Below are 24,631 nucleotides of genomic sequence, written 5' to 3'. Positions count from 1 at the left end.
AGAGGCTGCTCTGGATGCTGGCTTCGTCCTGTAAACCAGGGTTTGCATCACACAGCAGCCCTAAGTTGCTACAGCAGCACAATCCTAACAAAATCAAATGATATGGCTTGAAATATGTGTTGCTCATGAATCGCAGTTAAATAACCAGGCTTTATTTTGGATGGTTGGAAAACTGTCTTCCTTGTCTATTTTAGAGGCCTTACGGATACCTCCCTATTTTCCCTGCCCTGTATTTTCTAACAATGTGATATTTGCAGGAAACTGAATTGTATTCTTAAGAATCTGTCCTTCCCATTCTTGTCACTCAGCATATTTACATGTTCTGTGAGGCGCTGTGTACACTAATGCTAAACTTGACTGTTTTTCATTAGCACCATTGATAGTTTCATTAGCCCCTTGATAGTTCAGAGGACAGTGGACTGAGAATGTTATGTGGTTCTTTGTGATAGCATAAATAAGTTCATGATAACATTTCGTTTATAGCTTGTGATGACAGTTGGTGTATTAGATATGCTTTACGTGCACTTGTTGAAGATGAAGGCATGTTTGGCTTTTTTTGGTTATAAGGACAATTACCAATTAAGTTGCTGTTTCAGAGTTCCGTCTTTTATGGAGATTTCTGCAAAACTGCATATTGCTCAGCCTCAAAATGACAGCAGGGTTCCAGAGTTAAATATTTACTCTTCCTCAGACTGTCAGTATGAAGTGAGTAATACAAATTTATTTTATAGCTACTTTGCATTGCTGTATAATTTTTGCAAAATTCAGTCTTTTAAAACATGTAGCTAATTAATCAAAATAAATACTAAGCAAATCTAAAGGTGGGCTGTTTGGCCTTTTTGTAAATGTAGTACATGTTACAAGTATTTTGCAACAGCTGGAGTAATATTGAAAGTTGGGCTCTCATTTCTAACAAAAACTTCAATGCATTTGTTTTTGAAAAGTCAGTAGTAAGCTGTTGTAGATTTTAGTTATGGGATTGCTGTATTCTAATACCTAAGTTGGCTTCTTAAAAATAGAAGTATTGTGTACTTATGCTTACCATTGTAGAAAATAATAAAATATTCCTTTTTTTTATGAAGGTAATTCTGAAGACGTCAGTTTTACAGGTTCTTGGGCAAGTAAGAAAACCTTCTAGTACTAGATTGTTTTTTATTTCAGTAGCATCTATAGAAGTTTTCCCTTCCTCCCTTCCCTGCTTGATGCCAAGAGGAACGCTATTCAATGATCATTTAAAATCTTGTCACTTGGCAAGGCATCTCATCTGGATAAATGTCAGGCCTCAGTTTTCAGATGAGTAGAAAAGCACTCTAGCTCTAAAGAGCTAATGTAAATGTTGAGCATTTGGCTTTGTGGTTAGCCAAATATCTGTAAAAGGATGACACTGTAGGTCACTTTGACTTTCTTGCCTGATGAGTCAGTAGTGTTAAAACTTTAAAATACATTTGGCATCAACTAAAAGTTAGGAAAAAAGTCTAAGTAGATCCATATGCTCCTTTTCAATAAATTTTCTTTGGTTATCAATGAAGAATACATTTCGACATTGGTATCAGTAAAAATAGACTAGCCATCTGCAGTTTCCTGATTCTAAAAAAGCAATTAATTTGCAAGCATCTAAGTATAATGCTGGAATATTACTGGCAAGTTTCTCTATTTTAGTGTATGCATTGATATCAAGGATTTTTCAGTTTGTTATCATTTTAGAAAATTTATATGCTATTTTATATATTAATCATGACTTGGGATAGTGAAAGCCAATTAAAACATACATGAAATTGCTTCCAAAAAGTCTTTGCCCAAAAGCATATATAACTATATGCAGGTTTTGCTTGGAAAGTGGCCTTTTGCTTTTAATTTTTTAAATTTTTTTTACTGAAACACCATTAACATGCTACTTTATTCTTTTAATACTTGTCTTGACTGGAAAAAAACCCCACATTTGTTTATAATTTGGTCATTTATCATAACATGTTTGATTAGCTGTTTATGAGAGATCCGAGTATTTTCCATATATAACATGAATTGCTAATGGTGGTTATCAAATACTTATGCATCAAAATGAGAAACTGTTTGAAATTTTAAGAAATATTTTCTAATCACATAATCATGCTGGCTTCATGATAATATTTTTGTGTGTGTATTTTTCTTAAGGATAAGTTTTAATTTATATATTTAAAAATATATTATATCCTTGTTTTTCAGATAATAAGGTTCCATGCTGGCTCTCTTCCTGTCTATGTTGTTTGTAATATTTTTCTTGCTTATGGAGGACAATTGAGCACACTAATGTCAACAGGTAGCCTTCTAGAAAGATATTTTTTTTTCTGTCACAAGTGTTTTTACAGTAATTACTTATCCAATTTACTGTTGAAAGACTAGCTAGTTGTGAAATTTTTTTAAGCTAAGTATCATTGAACTTGTGCAAGTACTTGGATCTATGCTCTTCATTTTCAGTTTTTGTTTGTTGGTAGTTCTCCAAGCTTGTGTTGTAGCAGAGTATTTCCTTATTATTTTACTCTGCAGTCCCTTCTTTGTGAAAGATTGGTGTTGCACAATATTTTAGAATTAATAGAAGTCTGCTTAAAAAGAAATGTAAAAGTTTAAAATATATTGTTAATATGCACGAAACATTTCTTGCATGAAGATGAGATTTGCAGACTAACTTTTAGACATGTCTTCCGACAAAATACATTTTTATTTAAATTCAGGTGGTGTTTGTAACAAACTCTGTAATCTCTCTAGAAGCTCTTGTGACATATTACCTGAGTATGAGTGATCCATAAGGGCAATGATGATGAAGTATGCTGACTTACAGTAGTGTTACAAGACATGGTTATCTTGTTGTAAAGTAAACTTTCAAACCTTTGTCTGAATTTACTTTTTGTTGTGGATCTTCTTGTTAAAGTTCATGACAAAATAATAACTATAGATGCTTTCTGTTCTTGGTTCTAGGCCAATGTTCAGACTTTCCCCTTGAACTAGTTAGGACAGCTAAACCCTACAAAGTAGAACCTCTTATAAGCATTGTTGTGTTTCTGCAGGGGTGAGTCTGCATAACTTATTTATTTATTTAAAGCAGTTTCCAAAACAGAAGTTTCAGTAAAACTATTGGTTGGGAAGAATATTATTTTATCTGTAGTCATTGTGAACACCTGACTGTGATTTTGTTTGAAAGGCTGTAGTAGGAGGTATAGTTGATATATATCTTAATGTAATGGTGATTGGAAATGATAAGTAATACTGCTTTCATGTTTTTGGCAGGTTTAACTGGTTTAGAGAGATATGGGAATCACTGTCACTACCAGAGGTGGATGCTGCTGTACTGAGTAGTCAGGATGCATGGTTCCCCCTTGTGTCCCTGATTCTATTTCTTTTTGGGACAGGCATTGCCTACTGGAGTGGAGTATTTTTCTCTACATCTCTGAGACTCTTCTCTTCGTTATGGTTAACTCTGATAAGGTAAAACAATTATGCTATATGATTATGCTCTTTTAGATGACTGTGACCCTGTCAATTTTCTTCTGTGTTCTTCAGCGTGAATGCTTGGGCAGGTTTGTCGTGGTTTCAGCCCAGCCGGTAACAAAGAACCACGCGGCCGCTCGCTCACTCCTCCCGCCCCCCTCCGGTGGGATGGGGGGAAGACGGAGGAGAGAAAAGAAAAAAAACCCTGGAACCTCGAGGGTTGAGATAAAGGCAGTTTACTGGGACAACACAAAGGAATAACAACAACGGTACTAATGAACGAGTATACAAAAAGAGTGATGCACAGTACAACTGCTCACCACCCGGGACCCGACGCTAAGCCACTTCCCCCACCGAAAGAAGGATCCACCCCCCCCCCGGCCCGCTCCCTATATATATACTGAGCATGATGTCACATGGTATGGAATAGCTCCTTGGCTAGTTCAGGTCAGCTGCCCCGGCTATGCCCCCCACCTCCCAGGTTCCTGTAAAAATTAACTCTGTCCCAGCTGAACCCAGGACAAGGTTAAATTCTGTAGTATAGTTCATACATGGTTTTAGCCATCTGGGTTTGTCAATGTTAAGTACTAAAGAAGTATGAGGATTCCTTATTCCACATCTCCAAAAGGGAACGTAAATGGCTTTCTTGTTTCCTTCACCAGCTGTTACGAAGGTTTTCAGTTTGTTTTTGAGGAAGGCTTGTTGGGTAAAAGAAAGCAACTGAACTATTCCATTTTCAGCAGCCCAGAAAATAAATACATACATTTAGAAAAGGGACTATAAACATTGCAATCCATTCCTTATTGTTCATATTGGATAAACTGCATTAAAGAATCCAAACAGGTTTGTAAAACAAAAACTTCTTGCGTGTTAATTTCACCCTACAAGACTAATTGATTTTATAGATCTAAGAGAACTGGAATGTTTTTACTTGTAGAGATGAGTATTCAAATATGAAAGGGGGTTTAAAAGAAGCAAGGAAAATAAAAAGATTTTGAAAGAGTAAATTAGTAAATTGGATAACATGCTTAGCTATTTTAATGGTTTGACTGTTCTCATATTGATAACAGTCCTCAGCTAGATTTGAGCCAATTCTCTGTCTCCAGAAAGTTGGTTGGGATGCTTTTTACTCAGAAAATGTCCACTGAATGAACTCTCTCTTTTTTCATCACTAGCACTTCTGGTCTTATTCTACGAAATAATAGATGTTGTGTCAGCTATTTCTTCTCAGCCGTCTTGTTTATAAATTACAGTGGATGCTCAGAAGTTTCAGTATTAGTTTTAAGTGATGAAGTGATAAACTTCTAAGTTTTGAAACTATTACTAAATTTTTAAGAGTTTATCTTGATTCCTACTCTTTCATTAAAGCTCTTTATTTCTTGCAAACCCTGAGAATGTCTTGGGCAGAGGCAGGAAAATAAGATTTTGTGTGTCTGCCTTTAAGTCAGCTGGTTCCTTTTGAAATTCTAGTACCTTACACATGTTTTGATCTAGTCCTGAATTTCTTGGGGCGGGGGGCGGGGGGAAATTCTATAAATCTCTCTGAAGTAGATTGTATTCACTTGACTCTTGCTTAGTCTTCTGAAATGATCTGATATGGCCAGCAGTAAAAAAATTGTCACTAGCTGTCTGTGGAATTCTTTGTTCTTGTCAACTAGCTTTCTTTTTGTGGTTATTTTCAATGTTTGTTGCAAAGGCTTTTAAAATTGTGTTTTCCAAATAATGCTTTTTCTGTTTTCAATGTCTATTTTAATACTGGAATGTCCCATAAATATCCATGAAGTACAGACTTTTTCATAGTTCTGTTGCACTTCCTCCCTGCACCGTTCCCCTCATTGTTACACCTTTTCAGTTCATCTTTGTTGTCTCACGTTCGTACTTGTCTTTTAGTCATATCAGCTGGAATCCAGAAACTTAAAATAAGCTTTTCTGTTTGTCTCAGACTGAGCAAGCAGAAATTCCTGTCTGGGAAGAATGTTTGTCACAGAATTAATCTCTTGGAGACTTACTGTTGTATGCTGCTGTACTATCATTGAACACTGCAGTGCATTAATGTTTGTAGTAGGAGTCACTTAAGTGATGCAGTTGTGCAGTAATAATAATAAGATACTCATTCTCTTGGGCTGAACAGAAGAACTTAGTGGCTGATGCAGATCTACAGTTAGCATTATCTAATGCTTTATGTTCACCAACGTATCCTTTTACGTTCCCCAAAGTAAAAATAATACATTAGTTACATTCTGGAAGGTGTAAGGTTGTATTGTTAGTTCATTTGATAAGAACGTTTTGGCTTGGGGGTTTTTTTGTGTTTTGTTTTGGTTTGGTTTTTTTCAGAGTAGTGTATGTAGCAGTTGGTATATATGCTTAAATTTGTCTAACTATTTTTTTAATTAATATTCAGGAGCAATTTATTCTTTTCAGTCATTCACAAAACAAAATTATTCTTTGATCTTTGTAGTTTGATGTTACAAGAGTATAACAGCAGTTTTGTCTGTTTTTTAGACCTACTGTACTTCAGAAAGATAACAAGTTGATTACACCCAGAAGACTCTGTGGGGTGTTATCCCTTGCTTTGGTTAGCTGGACCACTTGCGGTGCATTTGCTGTATTCATTATTTACCTTCAATACTTGTTTAAGGTACTGAAAGGCTAAACGTCTTGAATTTATAACTGAATTCAAAATTTTGTATGCTTTGAATTAACCCCAAGTTGAAAGCAAAAATACAGATTATGATTTTTTCATACTTAAATGTTATTATTTGCATACTTGAAATAGGTCTTTTTTTGAACTTAATCAGACTCTCACAATCTTGTAATCTTTAGAATTATTTTGTTCTTTTGCTAATGCTTTTTCCAAAGAAAGGTACAGTCCCATATGCCCACTACAATAATGTATATAATTGTGATCTGTAACTTATGGATAGGTAATGTTATAAAATCAAAGAATAATAACTCCCTTGAAGAGAAACCTTAGCAAAGAGAGGACTTGGAATGTTCTGTCGAATACTTTTTATCTTTAAAGACTTTTCACAAATCTTTATTGAGTAAAAGGAAGGAGGGTGGGTATATTGTAGAATTAGGATAGTCTTACTGTATGTCTAATCTGATCCCTTGGCTGGTGCCACAAAGATCCATATTTAGTTCCTGCCATTCAGTTTCCATGGTCTTCCTTGCATCAGAGCGTCTAACTTATCTGATTCACCCTATGGTTATATAGCTGCTAAATCAGCTACTATACTTAGCTACTAGGGAAGCATTGGAGCATGCATCTGGGAGTAGGGGCACAAAGCACAGCAGCTTACAGGTGGTCTGAAGTAGGTAGGTGGCAGCTGAAAGCACAGCCTGAGGAACATGTCTATCTCTAATTGAGCTCCCTGTGACAAAGTTACCCTGTGAAGGGCATTTCCATGCTGACATTACTCCCCCTCCTGCAGTAAATCTTTGACATGGGACTTTTCCTATGTGGCCTGTTTATGGGTTTCTGCAGAAAGTGAAGTAGAGCTTCAGGAGGAGGAGGTGAGCGATATGCAGATTTTCCACTCTGTATTCTCTGTCAAGCACAGTGGAAGGGGAGAAAGCAGAGCAGCGTAAGTTTTCTCTCTGTGCTTGGAAATCCTTCCTTAAGAGAGTGCTTTGGATGCTGCTGATAAAAAAGGCAGAGGGAGTTTCTTGCATTGCAGCTCCATTGGGACCCTAGAATTATCTAGCTATAAAAAGGGTAAAAAAATAACTAGCCTAATTTTTTTTTCTTGTATACTACAGCTTTTGTGTGAAGAAATATTACTCAAAAAAGCCGAACTGTCTGTCTTACAGGTTATAAAGCTACATGTGAATGTAAGAGCAGAACAAAACATGCTTAATGGGGTAGGTCTGTTTCCTGCTTCTGTTGAAAATTGTGACCAAAAATTCTTTGGCAAACCTATGCATTATGAATTGTTATTGTCTTGCCTTGCTAGTATTAGGCTGTGCTGTGATGACTGGGTGGCTGTAGTTTACTTACTGTGTGCATGATGTGAAAGAAAAGCCAGGACACGAGTAGCCTGTTCCATCACACGTGACACTTGCATTCACTGCTTAAGATCACTGCAGTGTGAACTTGTCTGAAGTTCCTTGAAGAAGAAAACGTAGTCTCTGAATACATACAGAACAATAGTTTTTGTCTAAATTTTGGTATTTGATTATGCATGCCTTATCTAAAGAAATTAATTTAATTTGTAGCTAATAGCCTATACCACAGGTAAATATTTTTTTCCAGATAGGTAGTTTGTAGGTTTAGGGTTTTTTTTAATCGGTACATGACACATATGATTTATGAGATGGATATGGACTGAGATGGCAGTAAATTGGGAGCCATTTAAAAAGGAGTGAAGAAGCATCTGGTTTCATGCGTTGTGAACTTTTTTTTTTCCCAGTTACTTTAGGGTGTAGGATCCAAGATGTAAGCATGTGTGGATACAAGCATATAATAACTACCTGTTCTTTTTTGCAAACATAGTTAAAAAAGTCTGTCAGAAAAAGTTGTTGACAGTTTTCTTTGGGTTTGAGTGGTTTTTGTTCATTTAGTTTTAAATCCTCTCCTTCTTTTCTTTCATCTCTATATAATATTTTTTTGTTTTGTTTCATTTGTGGGGTGCTGCTTTTTCTGCCATTGGAAGTTACCATCTGCTAGCTCATAGTTTATCTTTGCTATTTATTCCTACAGCTAATATTGTACTCTTGGTTGCATTACCTCCTGTATCTTTTTCTGTGAATGATCATCTGTGATTTTCACCCACATGCTTTATTACTCCTTTTATTCTGTTCTTCCTTCTTCCAGGAACTCCATTTCTTATCACTGCACTGGTGCCAGACCATCTCCACTCTCCATTTTTTTCTTCCAAAGACATATAAAATATTAGTGTAAGAGAAATTTCTGGTTAAATCTAGATGCTTTAAAATTGAACTATTGAACTTTGCTTTTAATGGCTTTTTGAGAGAGAAATTGCAAATTTTCTTCTTAAATCAGAGCTGGTATGGTACTGTTGTGACAGTTTTTCCCTCCTCCCTCAGCATGGGTTCTTACAAGCCCATGCATGTTTTTATGACTTTCGCCTTTTATTTTCAGGATTCAGACTGCTCAAAAGAAACTTCACAGAACTCCAGTATATACACAGTCAAAAACCAGAGTTCAACAGACAGTACCGTAAAAGCAACACAATCTCTTTCCAACAGTACAACAGTTGCTGAAGCTGTTAACAGTCTTAAGATGCATGTTACAATTCTCAATTTATTCACGTGGATTGTGCTGCTCAACTTGCCATCTCTAATTTATTGGTTAAAAAATCTCAGGTAAATTCTTAAATTGCCAGTAAGGTGGACAAAAAGAATAAGACAGAAAAAATTGTGTATGTTTGACTCTTTACATTATTAGCTACCTTATAGTATCAAAGACCTCTGTTAATTAGAATTGTTTTTTCTATGCAATCTGGTTTATGTTATGGTATAGGTAGGTGTTAAGTGAATCAGTGGTATGCTGAAGGAAGTAATGATTCAGAAAGGACTTAAAGCCAGGCTGTGATGCCATATACATTTCATGTATGTGTGTTATCAGCACATGCTTGTTCCCAACTTGGATTTTATTTGGTAGCCTAGTTTAGAAGTAACATGCTTTTTAAACCATTTTTTCCAGGTACAGTGTTAGACTTGATCCTGATCCATGTAGATCTACAGCTATTATCCTCGTATGCATTTTAGAAATTCTCATGAATTCAAGTACTTCTGAAGTGAAATCAAGGTACTGTAGCCCAACCCCCAGTTTTTGTTTTCCTGCTTCTTCGTTACTACTTCCCTTTCTGTGGTAAATCTTAATTTATGCTGCACAGACATGTAAGTGTTCAGCCTACATAGAGATTTATAAACTCATATGGCTAAATCTTAAAGACTGGGTAAAATGCATGCAAATTACCTGTAGTTCAGCTAAGTGGAGAAAATCACTGGTATTTACCACATGGACTTAAATGAAGCATTTGATATCTAAATGATCAGTTGCATAAAGACTTCTTTAACAGTGACTTTTTCATTCACAATTCACTGTATCCTTCCAAATGTTGCAGAATTCTAATACATTTAGCAATTATTATCAGAAAGTTAGAAGGAAAAGTGAATTCTAAACCATTATAGTTATGTCCTTGTAATTTCCCCTTATGGGCACACTTGTGGAAATGTAACATGCTTTCTACCAGATTAAGAAGTTTTGAGCACTTGGTTTTGCTGACAGGTAGAGCCTTTCTTGTTCAGATATAAAATTAGTGCCTCATGGAAGACAATAAATAATAACCAATTTATCCTCTTGACTGGTACCTGTTAACTCAAATGATCTAAAGCATTAAATCTTTCTTTGTTACGGAGAACTTATTTCTATATTAATATAAGAATATTCTAAAATGACTTTTTTTTAGCCTTTTTGAATAATTGTTCTTGCTTATGCATGTTGTTAGTGCCCATTATGCCTATTTGTTCTGTTTTAAAAATGAACAAATCCTTGAAATCTATAAATTATTTTTCAAAAGAAAGTGAAATATGGTATTTGTATACTTTCTGCAAGTATGGCTATAAAAATGGCAATTTTTTTCTTTATATTCTTACAGTAAACTCTTGAAGATCGCAGCCAAAGTTCCACTCCCTTTGTCTGTTGCAATGTTGGCCTTTGGACGAATGCATTTATACAAAGTACCACACTTTGTAACCCTTTCTCTTCTTCTACATGTGCTGTGTTGTATTGTGTAATGTTCATTATACATAGGAAGAACAGTGCAGCCTAGAAACTTAACACTGGAAATGGGGCAAATTTCAACAAAGAAATGCCTCTATTAATATCATCAGTAGTTTACATTATGTGCGAAAGAGGACAGAACTGTGAATACTTCATGAAAAGTTTGTGGTTCTGTTCATGTTGCTTAGAAAGCTTTTTTATGCTGTTTATTTCCTGACTCTGAAAATTAAGTGAATTAACTATGTGTGTGTGTGTAAGCACATAAATCATATTAGTGTAACATCTCAATACTCTGTTTGCCTTGGAGACACTTTGATATTTCATTATACTTTTTTGTTGAAACAGACTTTTTTTTTACTCACTATGCCATACAGTGCGTATGTTCTGAACTTGCATCTCTTGCAGATCTAAAATATGCTGGTTAAAACTCAATACATTTCAAGCACACTGTGACTATCACAAAAATACACAGCCAAGTATACTTTCAATCATTTTATGCTACATTTAAAAGCTGCCAGTTGTGTCTAGACAAACTAGAATGTACTGCTTATATAGAACTGTTATTTCTGTCAAATCATTTGTTCAATCAGTGTGAGTTGAACATTTGTGAGATTATTGAAAGTCTTACACATTTTACTTTTTCTGAGAGTGAGAAAACAACAATATTCTGTGTAGCTTTCTATTCAGGAAGGATACCAGCAGATTCATAAACAATTTGCTGTAATGTTGTTTTAAAACATTGCCAGTTTTCTCTGGAATTTTGTCAATTCTGAAATTACTCCTTGGACCTTGTCCGTATGTAGAAGCTAGCAAACATTGAGGTATGGTGTGAGTTCACAGTGCAGTTGCTGTACTGCACTGTTTCCAAGCAGACAAGGCAGGGGTTTTTTCCTATTGTAAATGGAGAATCAACTGTCTCATAATAAATGTCCATAAGTGAAATTCATGTGGAATAGTTACAACTCTGTAAATTCATGCCCTGCCAGACAGTGCTGACTTCTTCGCGTGGACAAACTCTTCGTAATAATGGGACATACTGACCATAATTATTAGCTCTGTATACAGTATTATCTTAGTGCCTAGATGCTACAGTGACTGCCATTTATAATAAAGCCTGAATTAGCTATGTGTAAGGAATTCTGTCCCCTGGGTATGTGTTTTGCCAACAGAAGAAATCTCAGTAGCCATTAGGTTAAAATGATGTATTGATTCTGTATAGAGATGAGCCTACCAGCTGTCTCCACTCTGAGATACCCGTTATCTTCATGTGGAAATACTAGACCAGCTCAATAGTCTTACATGACTCATAAGAGGTAATCTGCGACCCACAGTCAATCGAGTATATTCTTGATATAGCAGTACAGCCAGCCTGACCCATTAATTTTATCGTAGCTCATTAATCTTGCCTGAAGTGCCTCAGTTAGTTCTAGCGTGTTGTTAGGGTCAGTTCATTTACGCTGGCTGGAAAGTCTTAATTCACACAGTGACTTTCCAAAATGAAGGGCAAATGTGAAGTAGGCACCTGTTTTGTCCGCTTATACACAAGTCAGCAGTTCAAGCTATCACTAAGCCATTAAAACTGCTTTAACTGAGTAAGATTATTGTAGTTAACCAAACCACTGTCACTGTTATCAGTAATCTATGTGCTGGTACTCTAGTCTTAACCTTTTTTAAAAAAAGTTGGATTATACATAGTGTTTGTAAATCAGAAAAGTTATTTGAATAGATTATATCTTGATACTTTCTAACCAAATGTATGCTACAGTGTGTGTGTATATACATATATATAAAAAAAAGATAATTTGTGTGTCTAAATATACTTGTAGCTAAATCCACCAGTTGGTTTAACCTAAAAATTGCTGTTCAGACATAGAATATAGTAGTTTTTCTGCTTTCAAATGGCTGTGAATGAAAGATGGTGGCAGAACTGCACTGGGGCTGGTAAAAGGCTGTCTGTGAAATGTGCAGGATCTGATTTCTGTGGAAGATAATTTTCCTTGGCCTTCATGCTTCTTTTGGCTTGCTACTGTATTTTACTCCTGATTTTGTTTTGCTATCTTAATGGGCTCTTTAAGCATGAATCCATTTGTTGGAGCTGTTGGTGGAATAAAATAATAATCAGAATAAGGAGAGCAAACAGTTTCTGCATGTGTAGTAGCTTTGATAGCTTCCAAAATCTGCCACAATTGGAAACTTCTGAATTACAGCAGCGTAGAATAACACCGTTTTTTTCATTTCATTATATCTTTGAAGCTGAGAATTGCATTGATAGTTATCACTCTGCATGAAATGGGTTACAAAATCTTGCATAGATTCCTACCTGATTTTCAAGTTGGAGATAGGAGCAGATATAATCCTGAGTCTGAGATGCCAGATGACAGAATTTATCACGTCTCCCTCAATGCTCCTTTTTTTCAGAGATGATTTACCTTCACTGGGGAAGGAGGGGAAGTCTTTCTGCTACTTTGGATTTATATGCATTCTGTGTCATTTGCTAGATTAAAACTGTTATCAGAGATGTGCGTCTGGATTTTACAGTGATTGTGGACTGTGTAACTTCAGCTGTTTGAGTGATTAGTTGTCTAATGCCAGCTAGATTTTCTATATAATCAGTAGAGGGGGGTCGGATTAGAACAAGTCCAGAGAACAATTCATCCTGTTCTAAGATACAATGAATGATCCTACTTGCCATTCTGAAAAAGACAAGATTTTATAACAGTCTAAAATTGTTTTTCAGGTAAAATACAATGATTGTTTGTTGCTACTTTCAGAGAAGAGGCTTCTGTTATGCGAATTTCTAGTTCTGCCACGGTTCACTATTATAATCTCAGTAGAAATGTAGTCTGACCCACTACAAAGACTTTTAATTGTGTGGATGAGGAAGAGTAAATATTACTGAAATATCCTTTATTATGAGTAGGCTGCATTTATAAAACAGCTGTTGGCAAATATATTGTAATGTCTCTTAGTACCTGTAAATTAAAATTCCAGTTTATTCTTCAAATTTTAGATTATCTAGACTGTGCGGGAGGAGACCAAGGCACAAATTAGCTTGTAATCAATTAGGTCTTTGCTCTGTAAGGGAAGATTTCTATTAACATGCAGACCCAAATTCTGTTGTTCTCTCCTTTTTCAGAAGTTGAGGTATTAATTTTGCAAAACCACTGTTCTTCATCCATGTGGATGTCCACCACATTTAGATGGAGATTGTTTTATCAATCAAGCATTTAGGTTGAGATTAAGCCACCATTTTTTTGGCTTGTACCTCAGGATGCATTCAAACTAAGAACTATTTGTGTGGCTATTTCCTAATATTTTTTTATAAGCTACCAGAAACAGAACAAAAAAAACAGGGTAAGAACCTGGACTACCAAATGTCACTAATTTTAGGTACAGCATACATGTACAGCTGAATCTTTGGTAGGGGCAAAGCTTTTAGTGACATCTCCGTACCCTGAAATGCTCTTGAAGTCTGTAATCTTTTCTGGTTGATATGATCAAACATATGTTCCTCATAGTCTTATCATGCTGCAATCATAGTAGCTACACCTGTAGCTAACAGTTCATAAGAGGTCTATATTTGTCTGGTAAGGAAAAACTGTTACCTCTTAACTGGAATTACCAAATGTACATTGAAACCGAATGAATGAATGTTGTCCAAAGGTGGTATTTCCAGTTTTGATTTAGAAGTTTGTTGTGGGTATGTCATGTTTCAGCATCCTGTTAAAAGGGAGATTGGGTTTTTTTGGGTTTGGTTGGGGTGTTTTTTGTTTGGTTTGTTTTGTTTAAAAAAAAAATTGCAGTAAATGGAATTTAAGTTAATTTTATTTCTAATATTTAGAGTTCCGCTGTGATTTTGGTTTTGAGTAAGCTGATAAATGTAGCAATTCATTCAAAAATATTAATTTGCTAAGTTTTAAAACAAACAAATGAATAACACAACAAAATCCTAAACAGTGTAGTAGTAGTATGCTGCAGAAGACATAGAGACTGCCTGTATGTCTAAGTGAACTCTTCAACTATAACCTAATTGGGCTACCTTTTAAACTCAAAAAATAAAATGTATTGATACTTAAAAAAACCAAAAAGCATTGTTGCATATGTCAGTATTTGATACAAAGTCTAATTTTCCATGTGTTTGCCAGTAACAAGGTTATGAACTTGTTACTTGTCTTTTTTCTGAAATCTTATACATCTGCTTCTAAGCTTTGTCAGGACAGAATAAAGTCAATTATGTGCCTGTGAATAAATGTAAACATTTGAGAAGCTTTCATTTGATCAAGTTTATTTCAATACAGTCATGAGTGTGTTTAGACTTTTGTGTTAATCATACTGAGAAAAAAACCAGCCATTTACAGACCTTCAATACTCTTGAGTTACTGAAAATGTTTTTGGAAGCAGTTATAGTGTCTGTATAATAATTGTGCTGCTGTTTTAAGTCACTAAGCTACTAGAAAATTGTTAGCTGTAAACCAGACTAAATTCTTAATGCTTATTTTCCATTTTGTGATGAATGTTAGTCACTTAATTTACAGCTTTGGCTCTCTACATCTCTTTTTTCTGGGAGATAATCAAGCTAGCTTTCATAAGCACTTAGCACTGTACTGTAAAAGGTTTTAAAACTTTCATCACCATTCCTTTAGGGGAGACATACTTTTGTCACCAAAGCTACATGCTGCTCTTGTATACCTCTGGAGATGTGTGCCAATGAATGACAATTGAAAACAGATTCTTTTTTATGTTAAAGTAAAATAGTTTTTCTACTTTTTTTTTAGAGCCAGAAATCTGCCCAGCACCTCAATTTTTCAGATATCTAAGCAGGTAACTGCCTCAAATATGTGCTTATTGCCTTGTAGCATGAAAACCTAAGCCACAGCTGTGATGTTTTGACTTAGGTTTTGCTTAAGATTTAAGGTCTCATTCTGCATTCTTAAATGCAGACAGATTTTGCTACTTATGCTGGCATAAACAAATCTTGTAAGCATGGCCTCTCTACAGTTATTGGCAGGTTGCGTTCTAGATTCTGTAGGAATCTGTGTGGTATCAGAGCTAATTTTAGGTCTATAAAAGTCAGGAATGGCCCACACAAACTTGTTATTTTGCGGCACATCATTCCAGTTCCTCCTTCCATACGTCGTTATCCTTGGTTTGCAGTATCCTTCCACTGTAGTACAAAACATAATGTTCACAGTAATTGTAGGTACCATGACTGACCTAGTGAAGATACACAGCAGCTGTCCGGTAGACTGTTTTTTTTATTGCAGTTTCACATGTTTGTTGAAATACCAGCAAAGACTTTTTTCCCCTCCAACTTAAATAATTTCAGGGTATATATATATATTAAGTATCAAATGTGCAAGTATGTTGATGTTTAGTTTTATAAAATGCTAAGTGCACTATTTTGGGATCAATTCAGGCTTCAGTATTTTCCACTTATGTCACTTGGAGTGTGAAAACAGTATTTGAGACTGCAGCACCTGACAACTGAAATATTTTACATAAGTCTACAAGTAGTAGATGTGACATAAATAATTAGAGTGCCAGACCAAAATTGAAATGTGAAATTCCTCACTGTGACTTTAAACTTCTAGCTTTCTAGAGCAAGAATAATACTGTGCCTTAAACCAGTAAATGAATACACTCTAAATGTAGCCTGTGGACTTCTGTAGCCTTATATTTGATTTTTGAAGTTGACCAAAAATATTTGTGTGGATCATACTGAAACTTGATTTGGGACAAATTATTAATTATTAAAAAATTATTTTGACCCCCTTTTACTGCACTTACAGAAATGAAGATTTTATGACAAGTACAGTATATTTGTGGTTTGGAATCACACCAACCAAAGTCAGAAAGCTTTAGCTGACCTTAATTTCTCAAATCTTTCTATTGTGACAAAAAGAAAAATAAGGAAGGAAAACTAGTCTCAGATGTCTGTCTCAACTTCCAAGTCTGTGTGTCAAATTATTTTTAAAAATTTTGTTCTTTAGTTTCTTCAAAATAAAAAAAATCCTCTAATTGTAGTTTAAGCAAAATATTGTGTTTCAATCAATATCTACACCAGTGTGAGAAGAAAACTAGATGGGGGTGGGGTTGGTTGGTTGTGTTAAAGCTCCAGAAGTTTTGAATAACAAATTTTACTTTTTAGGAAAAAAAAAATCATATATATAAAACCCTGGAAGGTTTTGGGAGGGGAAGAAGAAAAAAGTTTATACATTCTGTTCTTCTCAATTAATTAAAGAAAACTAGAAATAGCCAAGATCTTAAAATCTTGTTTTGATATAGTAGAAGGATTTCTTATGTATGTTTCTTAATATGAAGAGCTCAGGAAAAGCCACTACTGGCTTTCCTTATGCGTCTCTACAGGATTCTTTGTATGTTTTGAACAAAACCCCCCAAATTCTGACTTTTCCCCCACCTTACTATTAGTACTATGTAATACTGAATCTTGAATAAAGATGCTATCTCAAAGCTTATCATTGGACTGTGGATATTTAGATATCCACACAAAATGACTGCCTGTCAGCTGATCACAATAATTGTTTGAAGCAATATGAATCAAAGTTATTAACCCTGTTTTATTGAGAACTAACGTGAACCAGGCTGCCACAATGCTGCTGATGCTGTGGCACAACAGATAACATGCAATCTTTATGTCTTCCCTGCTACTTCCTTCTGTATGTTAGTTTAGGACTTTTAAAAGTCTTGTCCCGGTCACCTAACCTTCTCTTCTTTCTTTTGCGATGATGTTGTTTCAGTAATCCTAGCCATTGTTGATTTCCTAGCTACAGGAATTAAAAGTATTAAAAGAGAGGGCAGAACTACCTTTAAGGCCTTTATATATGATGATTAATCCAGAAAAACTGTGTAACATAGGCCTAGTAATTTGATTCCCTTCTTACCTTTTAGTTGGTTTTCCAAGCACAAAGACAGAATAATGTTGGCCAAAATACCTGTTTAGGGTAACTGGGGGGGAAGGAGGGGCTGTTATTTGTTGTGTTTTAAGAGGACTTAAAACTTTGAAGACCATATATGTAATTTTTTGGAAAAATCTATCGCTTCACAAGCGACCTGTCTTAACATGTTTTTACCTCTTCCTCTGTTTTCAGTTCTTATATAGCTAGTGTAAATCCAGTGTTGTAGGTGGAGCTAACTCTTAATTTTACATCAGGTAAAATTTATCCTTTAACAGGTTTCTAGAGATATTGACAGGGTCTTATCTATAAATGTTTAAATAATGCTATAATAAATTATTGTGCTTATTAAAATGTTTATAACTGAATTCTCAGATACAGGTCACGCAGTGTGTGATAAGCTTTGGTAAAGTCCTTGTCTTGTGAGATGCTGAGAAAACCTTGAAGAATAGGTATTTTCAGCTAATGTTGAATTTGCTGAAAGCTGAAATCTCAGAATCTTTAAAAACTGTGCTTTTAGATACTGGTACTTTTTTGTTGAAGCTGAGGGCAACTTGAGTGGGAGCTACTCTAGGATGTTTGTATTTTGTTTGGTGGTTTCCCTGTCTGCAGTGTATATTTCACTTTTTTTAATTTGTCCTTTTTTTACCTAAGTGTGCATGATTTAAGAGTACACTGTATAGTATATGCTCTGCTAAATAAATACTTCTGTATATTTTTATATGGTTGCATTAGTACAAATGGTTGTAATTCACAAAAAGTGCCACTTACCAGTCATACTCTGTAGAGTGTTGTGAATGTTACCTGTACTTCTGTTGTACAAACATGCTAATGAGTGTTGTGATGAATGTTTGCCTTTAGTCTTTGCTCAGGTACTCACGTGGAGCAGTTTGGTGCTTTTCCTTCTCACTTGTAATACTTGGGATTCTAAGCAGAAAATAAAAACAATGAACAAAAGCATTGTGGTTAGAGCAGTACTTTAAGTATCAGACACTTTTTTTCACATCTCGAGTAGAATACAATAAAGATCATAACTGATGAAGCTTGTCTCAATATCTTAACTCATGCACCTTAGGCTGTTATACCTGCCTTGCTATCATGAATGGGAAATGCAATAAAATGGAAAATATTTGGTGAATAATATAGTTTATATAGAGTATCATATGTATAAAACTTGTTCTTGGCTAAACTAATTAGTTTTAAATTTGCCCTTTGTTCTAGAACAAGATGTTTACCTTTTTGAAGTAACTGGCATGAAACTGAACAAGCAATGCTATGAGCATTTTCAGCTTCAGTGCAATTTAATTCAAACATATGAATATTACTTACTGTGCCATAAGGGCTATATAATTAGTATAACCACTTTAAAAAGATTTGATTTACTGAAGATATGTGTCTATATACATAATTTATCAAGAAAACCTAATGCTTAGTTAAACTAGCTACTGTTCTCAAAAAAGGATGCAATTTTGTCCAATCAGTGTAACTCTAATAATAGTATTTTAATATGAATGTGTTCCGCTTATATTTGACTTTCACTGAAGGAAAGAGCTATAATGAAATTACCTTTAAAAAAAAACAAAACCAACCCACACTACAATGAGCACTAAGTCTGAACAGAGTTTTACCTCAAGCAGTTTCTCAAACAAGTAGCTCAGTAAGCAACAATACAAATTTGTGAGGTTGGGGGTTTTTTTAAGACAGCTTACAGAAAATATATGCTAATTGAATCTCTTGCATATCTGCATACTTCACCAGTCAACCAAACTGCCTAAATTCCTACAGTAATAAAACTTGTTAATAAAAAATAAATCTACAGCTGACTTTGGTATGTTTTACTAGCTGAATATACTGCATAATCTCCAGTTTTTTCTTTTTAAATAAATTAATAAAAGAATTGAGGGGAAGAAAACTGCCTGCTTTTCTGGCCTTTTTTTTTTTCTTCTAAATAAGGAACTAAAATCTAATCCCAAACTGTAAATCAAGCCTTTTCCCCTTCCTGTCATTTCCTCTAGAGGAACGTATTTCTACTTCTGGTTGATTTAGAAGGTAAATTATGCAAAACATTAAACTAGAAATAAGTATCTACCTAAAAAATCAATAAAGAAAGTTCCCTTACGTTGGGGCCTGCCTTTTTACAAGTTCTTCTGTTGCTACTGCTGTTCCGGTTCTTGATGAGTCTATGATCTGGAAGTTGTCTATTATGAAAGTAATGGATGAGTTTTGATGGATTTTCTTTTATGTGTGTGTGAAATTTTTTTTCACTCTAAGTCTGTAGGATAATATGCAAGCTGGATAAGTTGACTTTTTGTGGTTTAACCCCAGCCAGCAACTAAGCACCATGTAGCCTCTTGCTCACCTCCCCCCCCCCACCCAGTGGGATGGGGGAGAGAACTGGGGTGGGGAAGAAAAAGTAAAACTCGTGGGTTGAGATGAACACAGTTTAATAGGACAGAAAGGAAGAAAATAACAATAATGATAATGACAATAGTAATAATAAAAGAATTGGAATATACAAAACAAGTGATGCACAATGCAATTGCTCACCACTCATGGACTGATGCCCAGTTAGTTCCCGAGCAGTGATCCCCCCAGGCCAACTCCCCCCAGTTTATATACTGGCCATGATGTCACATGGTATGGAATACCCCTTTGGCCAGTTTGGGTCAGCTGCCCTGGCTGTGTCCTGTGCCAACTTCTTGTGCCCTTCCAGCCTTCTTGCTGGCTGGGCATGAGAAGCTGAAAAACCATTCACTTAGTCTAAACACTACTTAGCAACAACTGAAAACATCAGTGTGTTATCAACATTCTTCTCATAGTGAACCCAAGACTTAACACTATACCAGCTGCTAGAAAGAAAATTAACTTTATCCCAGCTGCAACCAGGACACTTGTATTTTTGTATGTTACTGCAGTCATGAAAATAACACTGCTAGGATTTTGTTTGCTGTGTTGCTAATGATGTTTGGATGTCCACAATGTTGCCTGCCTGGAAGGGTGGGGTTAGGTTTTTGTTTTGTTTTCAAAATTTAAACCAAAGAAAGATGTAAAGCTTCTAGTCAGAAATAAACAACAGTAATATGGAGTAAGATAATGGCCAAAAATCTTTAGTTTTAACATGTCTATATAGAGATATATTTTATATGATACTAACTAAAGTATCATCTAAATAACGGAGAGAAGAATATAATGAAATTATAAGCAAAAAAAATTCAGCAGCTTTGAGATGAAGAATGCTATGAAATAAGGCCAAGGTAAATTAGCATAGTCCTTCTTGCAGTCTTTGCCTTAGTTTCTAGTCTGACAGGAGGATATTAACTGCTGATAAAATCAGGGTAGGAAAGCAACACTTCCATTAAAATGTTAAGGTTTTGGATTTGAAACAGACCTTTCTTTTCTCTCTCTCTCCAGCATCAAGAAAATGATCCATATCTCATCTTGCTTGAAAACCATTCAGCCAGCTGTAATTATCTGTTAGTCACCATTCTAGAGATATGGCTAATTACTTTTAATTAAAAGTAATATTTTGATACAGCTCTGCTATCTCTGTTGGGAATTGTTTTAAACTTATATGCTTACCAACAATTTTCTGTAATATGGCTTAGGGAGGAGGAATTTGCACTGCACTGTTCAATAGCGACAGGTCTTAAGAGTATTAAGGATGAAATTCTCAAGAGTCTTTATGTCATGGATGGAAGTGGAATCATTACTGTATTTTTGAACTCCTGCTAACGTCATTGACACCCACCTACAGTCCACTAGAAATATAAGCGCAGAGATCAGTTTGTTCACAGATTACAAGGAGACTAACCAAGAAGGGGCAAGCCAGAGCCAAATTCACTGGTAAGCTTTATTTTAAAGAACGTGAAAGGGAGATTTGTTTCTCCCCCCCCCCCCCTCCTTGGATCAGGTTGTGAAATGGGTCTCTAGTATATTGTACCAGGCTGTATTATTATTGCACTTATTAATGTATGTAGTACACTCTCATTTCATGCAATTTTTAAAATTGAGGTATCTGGATCTCAAGCCGTATTTTTGCATTCACCTTGGAGTACACAAAGATCTGATGCTGTAGCTAATGAGCCAATGAAAATGGCTGTATGTAATAACAAATGTAAATTTACAAATGTAAATATTTTCTGTTAGATGTCATACTAGTCCCTCAAAAAGAGAATTGTGTCTAGAAATAGCTGTGGTATGGGAAATGCTTCTTTAGAATAATTTGTTCTTCCTAGTACATTAGTACTAGGAAAACAAAAAAAAGTTAACAGCACAGTACGCAGATCTTCCTGCCATGGATAAATTATTTTCAGCACTCCACTGGATTGTCATGCTTGCTCTATTTGTTATCAGTGACAGCTCTGTAGGACTTATGGAGCCTGGTTCATTGTCCTTCTTACAGATAGTCTGTTCATCTCTTCAACATGTGGAAGGTGGTACTCCTGTGTCTATATACAGTATTGGCTGTGAGAGGATTGGCAAAGGGTGCTCCTTTCCAACCAGAAGAAAAATGGAAACCTCTAGATAACCCTAGAAACAGAGACCTGGTAAGGAAATGCTGCAAGAAAGATAGCATAAGTTTTGTGGGTTTTTTTTCTGTTCTCCATCATGAGAATTTTTATCTTCCAAATTTAAAGGTAAAAGGGGCCCATTAAATGTAATGTTAGTAACTGTGCACTTTGTATAGTCAATAACCACAGCTGGTTGAGCATTCTTCAGTCAAGATGTACCCCTTAACTGAAGAGACCTTGGTGTGCAGTAGTGCATAAAACTTCCTTAGATCTCCATCCAGCAGCTTTAGTTTTTAAAAATGTATTTTGACTATACAACCACTTGTTTTATGAAACAGAAGAGGAATTATTATTACGTTTCTCTCTAATGTGTACTGTGTTGCTGCATGTTGTTTGATCTTCTGAAAGTACAAACAAGTTTGCATCTGACGCATTGTCGTGAGCAGTGGCTAAAGATCTTAAAGTTAATTATAGGTAAGAAAATATCACTAATGGAACATTTGCAGGATCTTATAAGGAATTTGCGAAGGAAAAAAAATCGGTTTCCCACAATTTTTCCTCACTTAAGAAGCATTAATTTCTACTTTTAAGTGATCTAAGGGGCCTGTTCAAATCAGCTGCCCACTGTTGTTAACTCTTGGAGAACATTTATTTTAGAGAAATGTGTAACAGAACTGTACTGTTTGCCCTCAGCAAGGGTTTTGCTGTGCCTATTTTATAAGGGATACAGTTTGAATCCTCTGTGGTTCAGTGGGGAGCATAGATGATGGACACCACATAAGGTGTACAAGCCATGGATGGAGTGGACATGTCTGAATTATATTGCTTGTGTTGTACCAGTTCATGATCAAAATAGAGGATTTCATCCCACATAGGAACAAATATTACATCTACTTTGTGTCAGTAGAAATAATTAATCTCCGTTGGGCATGCTCTGTTTTCACATATGAAATATGTTCAGTTTTTCAGAACGCTCCAGGCTTATTTTTCGGGCAGGGGTCTTGATCTCAGAAAGTTCCCAGCTACTTTCACTATGAACAATGAAGGACCAAGGCCTGTCATGTTCTACTCAGATCCTATTGCTTCTGCATTTGCAGATTATGAAGAAAGGAAAAATTCTTTTCCAAATTATTTTAAAGGCTGAAAGATGCTGCTGACCAAGGTAAAAGAAGATGCCTTTTCCTCTAACATTGTTACATGTAACCAAGTGAAAGATTTGGATTCAAGTGATTCTCATTTCTGTCTGAGTATGAAAACAACTTCTTTTTCAGAGGAAATTAAAAATGTAGCACCTTAACTCTTGCCTGAAGTAGGTTTAAAATTCTTGAGGTAGAGATATATGACATATTTACTGCTTTGGTAAAATAACACATGGTGCTTGTGCAGAGCTATATAGACCACGCCTTTCTTTCTTTCTTTCTCCCCCCCCCCCCCGTTTTTCTCCCTTTTTTTAATGTGGACAAGAATTCTGAAAAAGTACAGAAAATAAAGAATGCAGGTTTTACTTAAGTAACTGATATCAGTAAAATTATCAATTGAGACTACTCATTTTCCGTGATATATGTATATTAAGAAAGTTAATTTAGATGTAAGATACTGCACTAACAAAGCATACCTCATCTTTTACATCTTTGTCCATTCATGCTGCTTTCCTTATTTCTACCACTAAAATTGAAGGTTGAATAAAAGGATTGCCAACTTATTCACATCTCTCCATAAATATGAAATAAAATTGAAGTGGGTCAAGCTTGCATTATTAATAAATCCAGTCTCAATTTATAGCAGGTGCTGCTTAGCTATTCTAATCCATGCATAACCATACTCTGTAACAAATAAATCCTTTCACACCTCATTTTGAGAGTCAGTGAATACTTGCAGTTCTGAGGAAAGGTAAATAATTGTTTTCTCCCATTTTACAAATAGGTGAAGATTTCAGTAAGTTTTCAATCTAAGCGTTTTGGTGATTTACCTAGTATCTCAAAGAGATTAATTTGTAATCAATATTCAACTTCAGATTTTTAGCTCTGTCCTGCTCTCTGCCTGCTTAAGTACATCTCTTTTTGTAATCAAAAGCACAGCTCCACTATTCTTATTATCATGAATCATAATGAAGACTGCACTCAAATTTTAAAACGAAGTTCTTTTTGCCAAGTGTTTGTGTCAGAGGGAAAAAAACCCTCAACACACAATGAGTATTGTGCTTGATAAGTAAATGAAAAGGGACTTTAGAAGGGATGCTGTAGCTGTACTGCAATTTACAGCAGCAGTGAGAAAATTACTGGTGGAAGTAATTTGTCCTACATAATTCAGGATGATCACGGTAGTTCTCTTCAGTGTTCAGAACTGTTCTCTGGAAGTGGAGGTCTGCTGGGCTCAGTTGGGGTATTTCAGCCAGTGTTACCAGGACTTGGTTTGGATTGTACCCTGGTTGCATATAAATATTTATGTATTTGTCTCACATCCTTTTTTTTCCTCTCTTTTTCAGGCATTAAATTTTGAACTTCATGCGAAGTGGTAACCTTTACAGCAAAATATTAGTGCTTTGACTTTTTAACAGTTACTCAACAATTCAAAATTTTCCTCACTATCACAGTTTTCACCTATGGAATCTGTTATCATGCTGTATTTAGCACATTTGCTGTCTGTTAACAACTGTGTTATGTTTGGCTACTACAGTTTGCCTAGCAGAATTGTGTTTGTTTAAACGTGAATAAATGAGGAGTGCAACAGCGTCCTTTTAACTGCCGCTAAGCGTCTTTGTTCGAAACTGGTAAATAAATGTTACCCTTCAGTTTATTCGAGCTAGACGTCATAAGGTGTTTTGCAGCAAGTTTCCAGATACCTCTTTATCAGAAGAAGTCTTCTGGTTCCCGGAGGGAAGGGGGAAAGGCCGGCGCCGGCGGGGACACCTCCTGCCCCGCGGGCCTCACGGCTGCCCGTCCCTCAGCCCCAGCCCCTCAGCCCCAGCCCCTCAGCCCCAGCCCCTCAGCCCC

At 35.6% G+C, this 24,631-nt stretch overlaps 2 protein-coding genes and 1 long non-coding RNA gene across 6 annotated transcripts in view; 2 read left to right on the top strand and 1 right to left on the bottom strand.

Annotated features, from left to right (window-relative positions):
- PGAP1 (post-GPI attachment to proteins inositol deacylase 1) overlaps positions 1 to 21,655 on the top strand; it is a 44,123-nt gene extending 22,468 nt beyond the window's left edge. Inside the window, exons 18-27 of one of the 4 annotated variants that reach the window (XM_075028056.1) lie at positions 597 to 705; positions 1,083 to 1,121; positions 2,203 to 2,296; positions 2,953 to 3,043; positions 3,262 to 3,459; positions 5,965 to 6,100; positions 7,276 to 7,326; positions 8,567 to 8,790; positions 9,131 to 9,235; positions 21,530 to 21,655. In XM_075028056.1, coding sequence (XP_074884157.1) covers positions 597 to 705; positions 1,083 to 1,121; positions 2,203 to 2,296; positions 2,953 to 3,043; positions 3,262 to 3,459; positions 5,965 to 6,100; positions 7,276 to 7,326; positions 8,567 to 8,790; positions 9,131 to 9,235; positions 21,530 to 21,533 — 1,051 coding nt within the window. In that variant the 3' untranslated portion in view covers positions 21,534 to 21,655. Of the gene's footprint in view, positions 1 to 596; positions 706 to 1,082; positions 1,122 to 2,202; positions 2,297 to 2,952; positions 3,044 to 3,261; positions 3,460 to 5,964; positions 6,101 to 7,275; positions 7,327 to 8,527; positions 8,791 to 9,130; positions 9,236 to 10,088; positions 10,286 to 14,988; positions 15,083 to 21,529 lie in introns of those variants that run through there. The other 3 variants (XM_075028055.1, XM_075028054.1, XM_075028057.1) reach the window with 3 other exon arrangements.
- LOC142031138 (uncharacterized) lies at positions 3,734 to 8,551 on the bottom strand. Its single transcript, XR_012650428.1, has 3 exons — positions 8,192 to 8,551; positions 7,463 to 7,571; positions 3,734 to 5,427 (listed from the first exon to the last, which is right to left on the bottom strand). It is a non-coding gene; the product is annotated as an uncharacterized LOC142031138 (long non-coding RNA).
- Positions 21,543 to 24,378, top strand: C5H2orf66 (chromosome 5 C2orf66 homolog). Its single transcript, XM_075028058.1, has 3 exons — positions 21,543 to 21,674; positions 22,600 to 22,800; positions 24,124 to 24,378. Exons 1-2 carry the CDS (start codon positions 21,552 to 21,554, stop codon positions 22,780 to 22,782), a joined length of 306 nt encoding a protein of 101 aa, XP_074884159.1. The 5' UTR covers positions 21,543 to 21,551; the 3' UTR covers positions 22,783 to 22,800; positions 24,124 to 24,378.
- Positions 24,379 to 24,631: the final 253 nt, after the last annotated feature.

Source organism: Buteo buteo, chromosome 5, assembly GCF_964188355.1.
Source record: "Buteo buteo chromosome 5, bButBut1.hap1.1, whole genome shotgun sequence".
NCBI lineage: Eukaryota > Metazoa > Chordata > Aves > Accipitriformes > Accipitridae > Buteo > Buteo buteo.
This window is presented reverse-complemented; position numbering and strand designations above follow the sequence as displayed.

Bases quoted from the DNA above. Each gene is read 5' to 3' on its own strand.
- C5H2orf66 (XM_075028058.1), top strand. From the start codon at position 21,552: ATGTGGAAGGTGGTACTCCTGTGTCTATATACAGTATTGGCTGTGAGA. The intron at 21,675-22,599 runs GTAAGGAAATGC...AAATATGTTCAG, and splicing joins ACCCTAGAAACAGAGACCTG to TTTTTCAGAACGCTCCAGGC.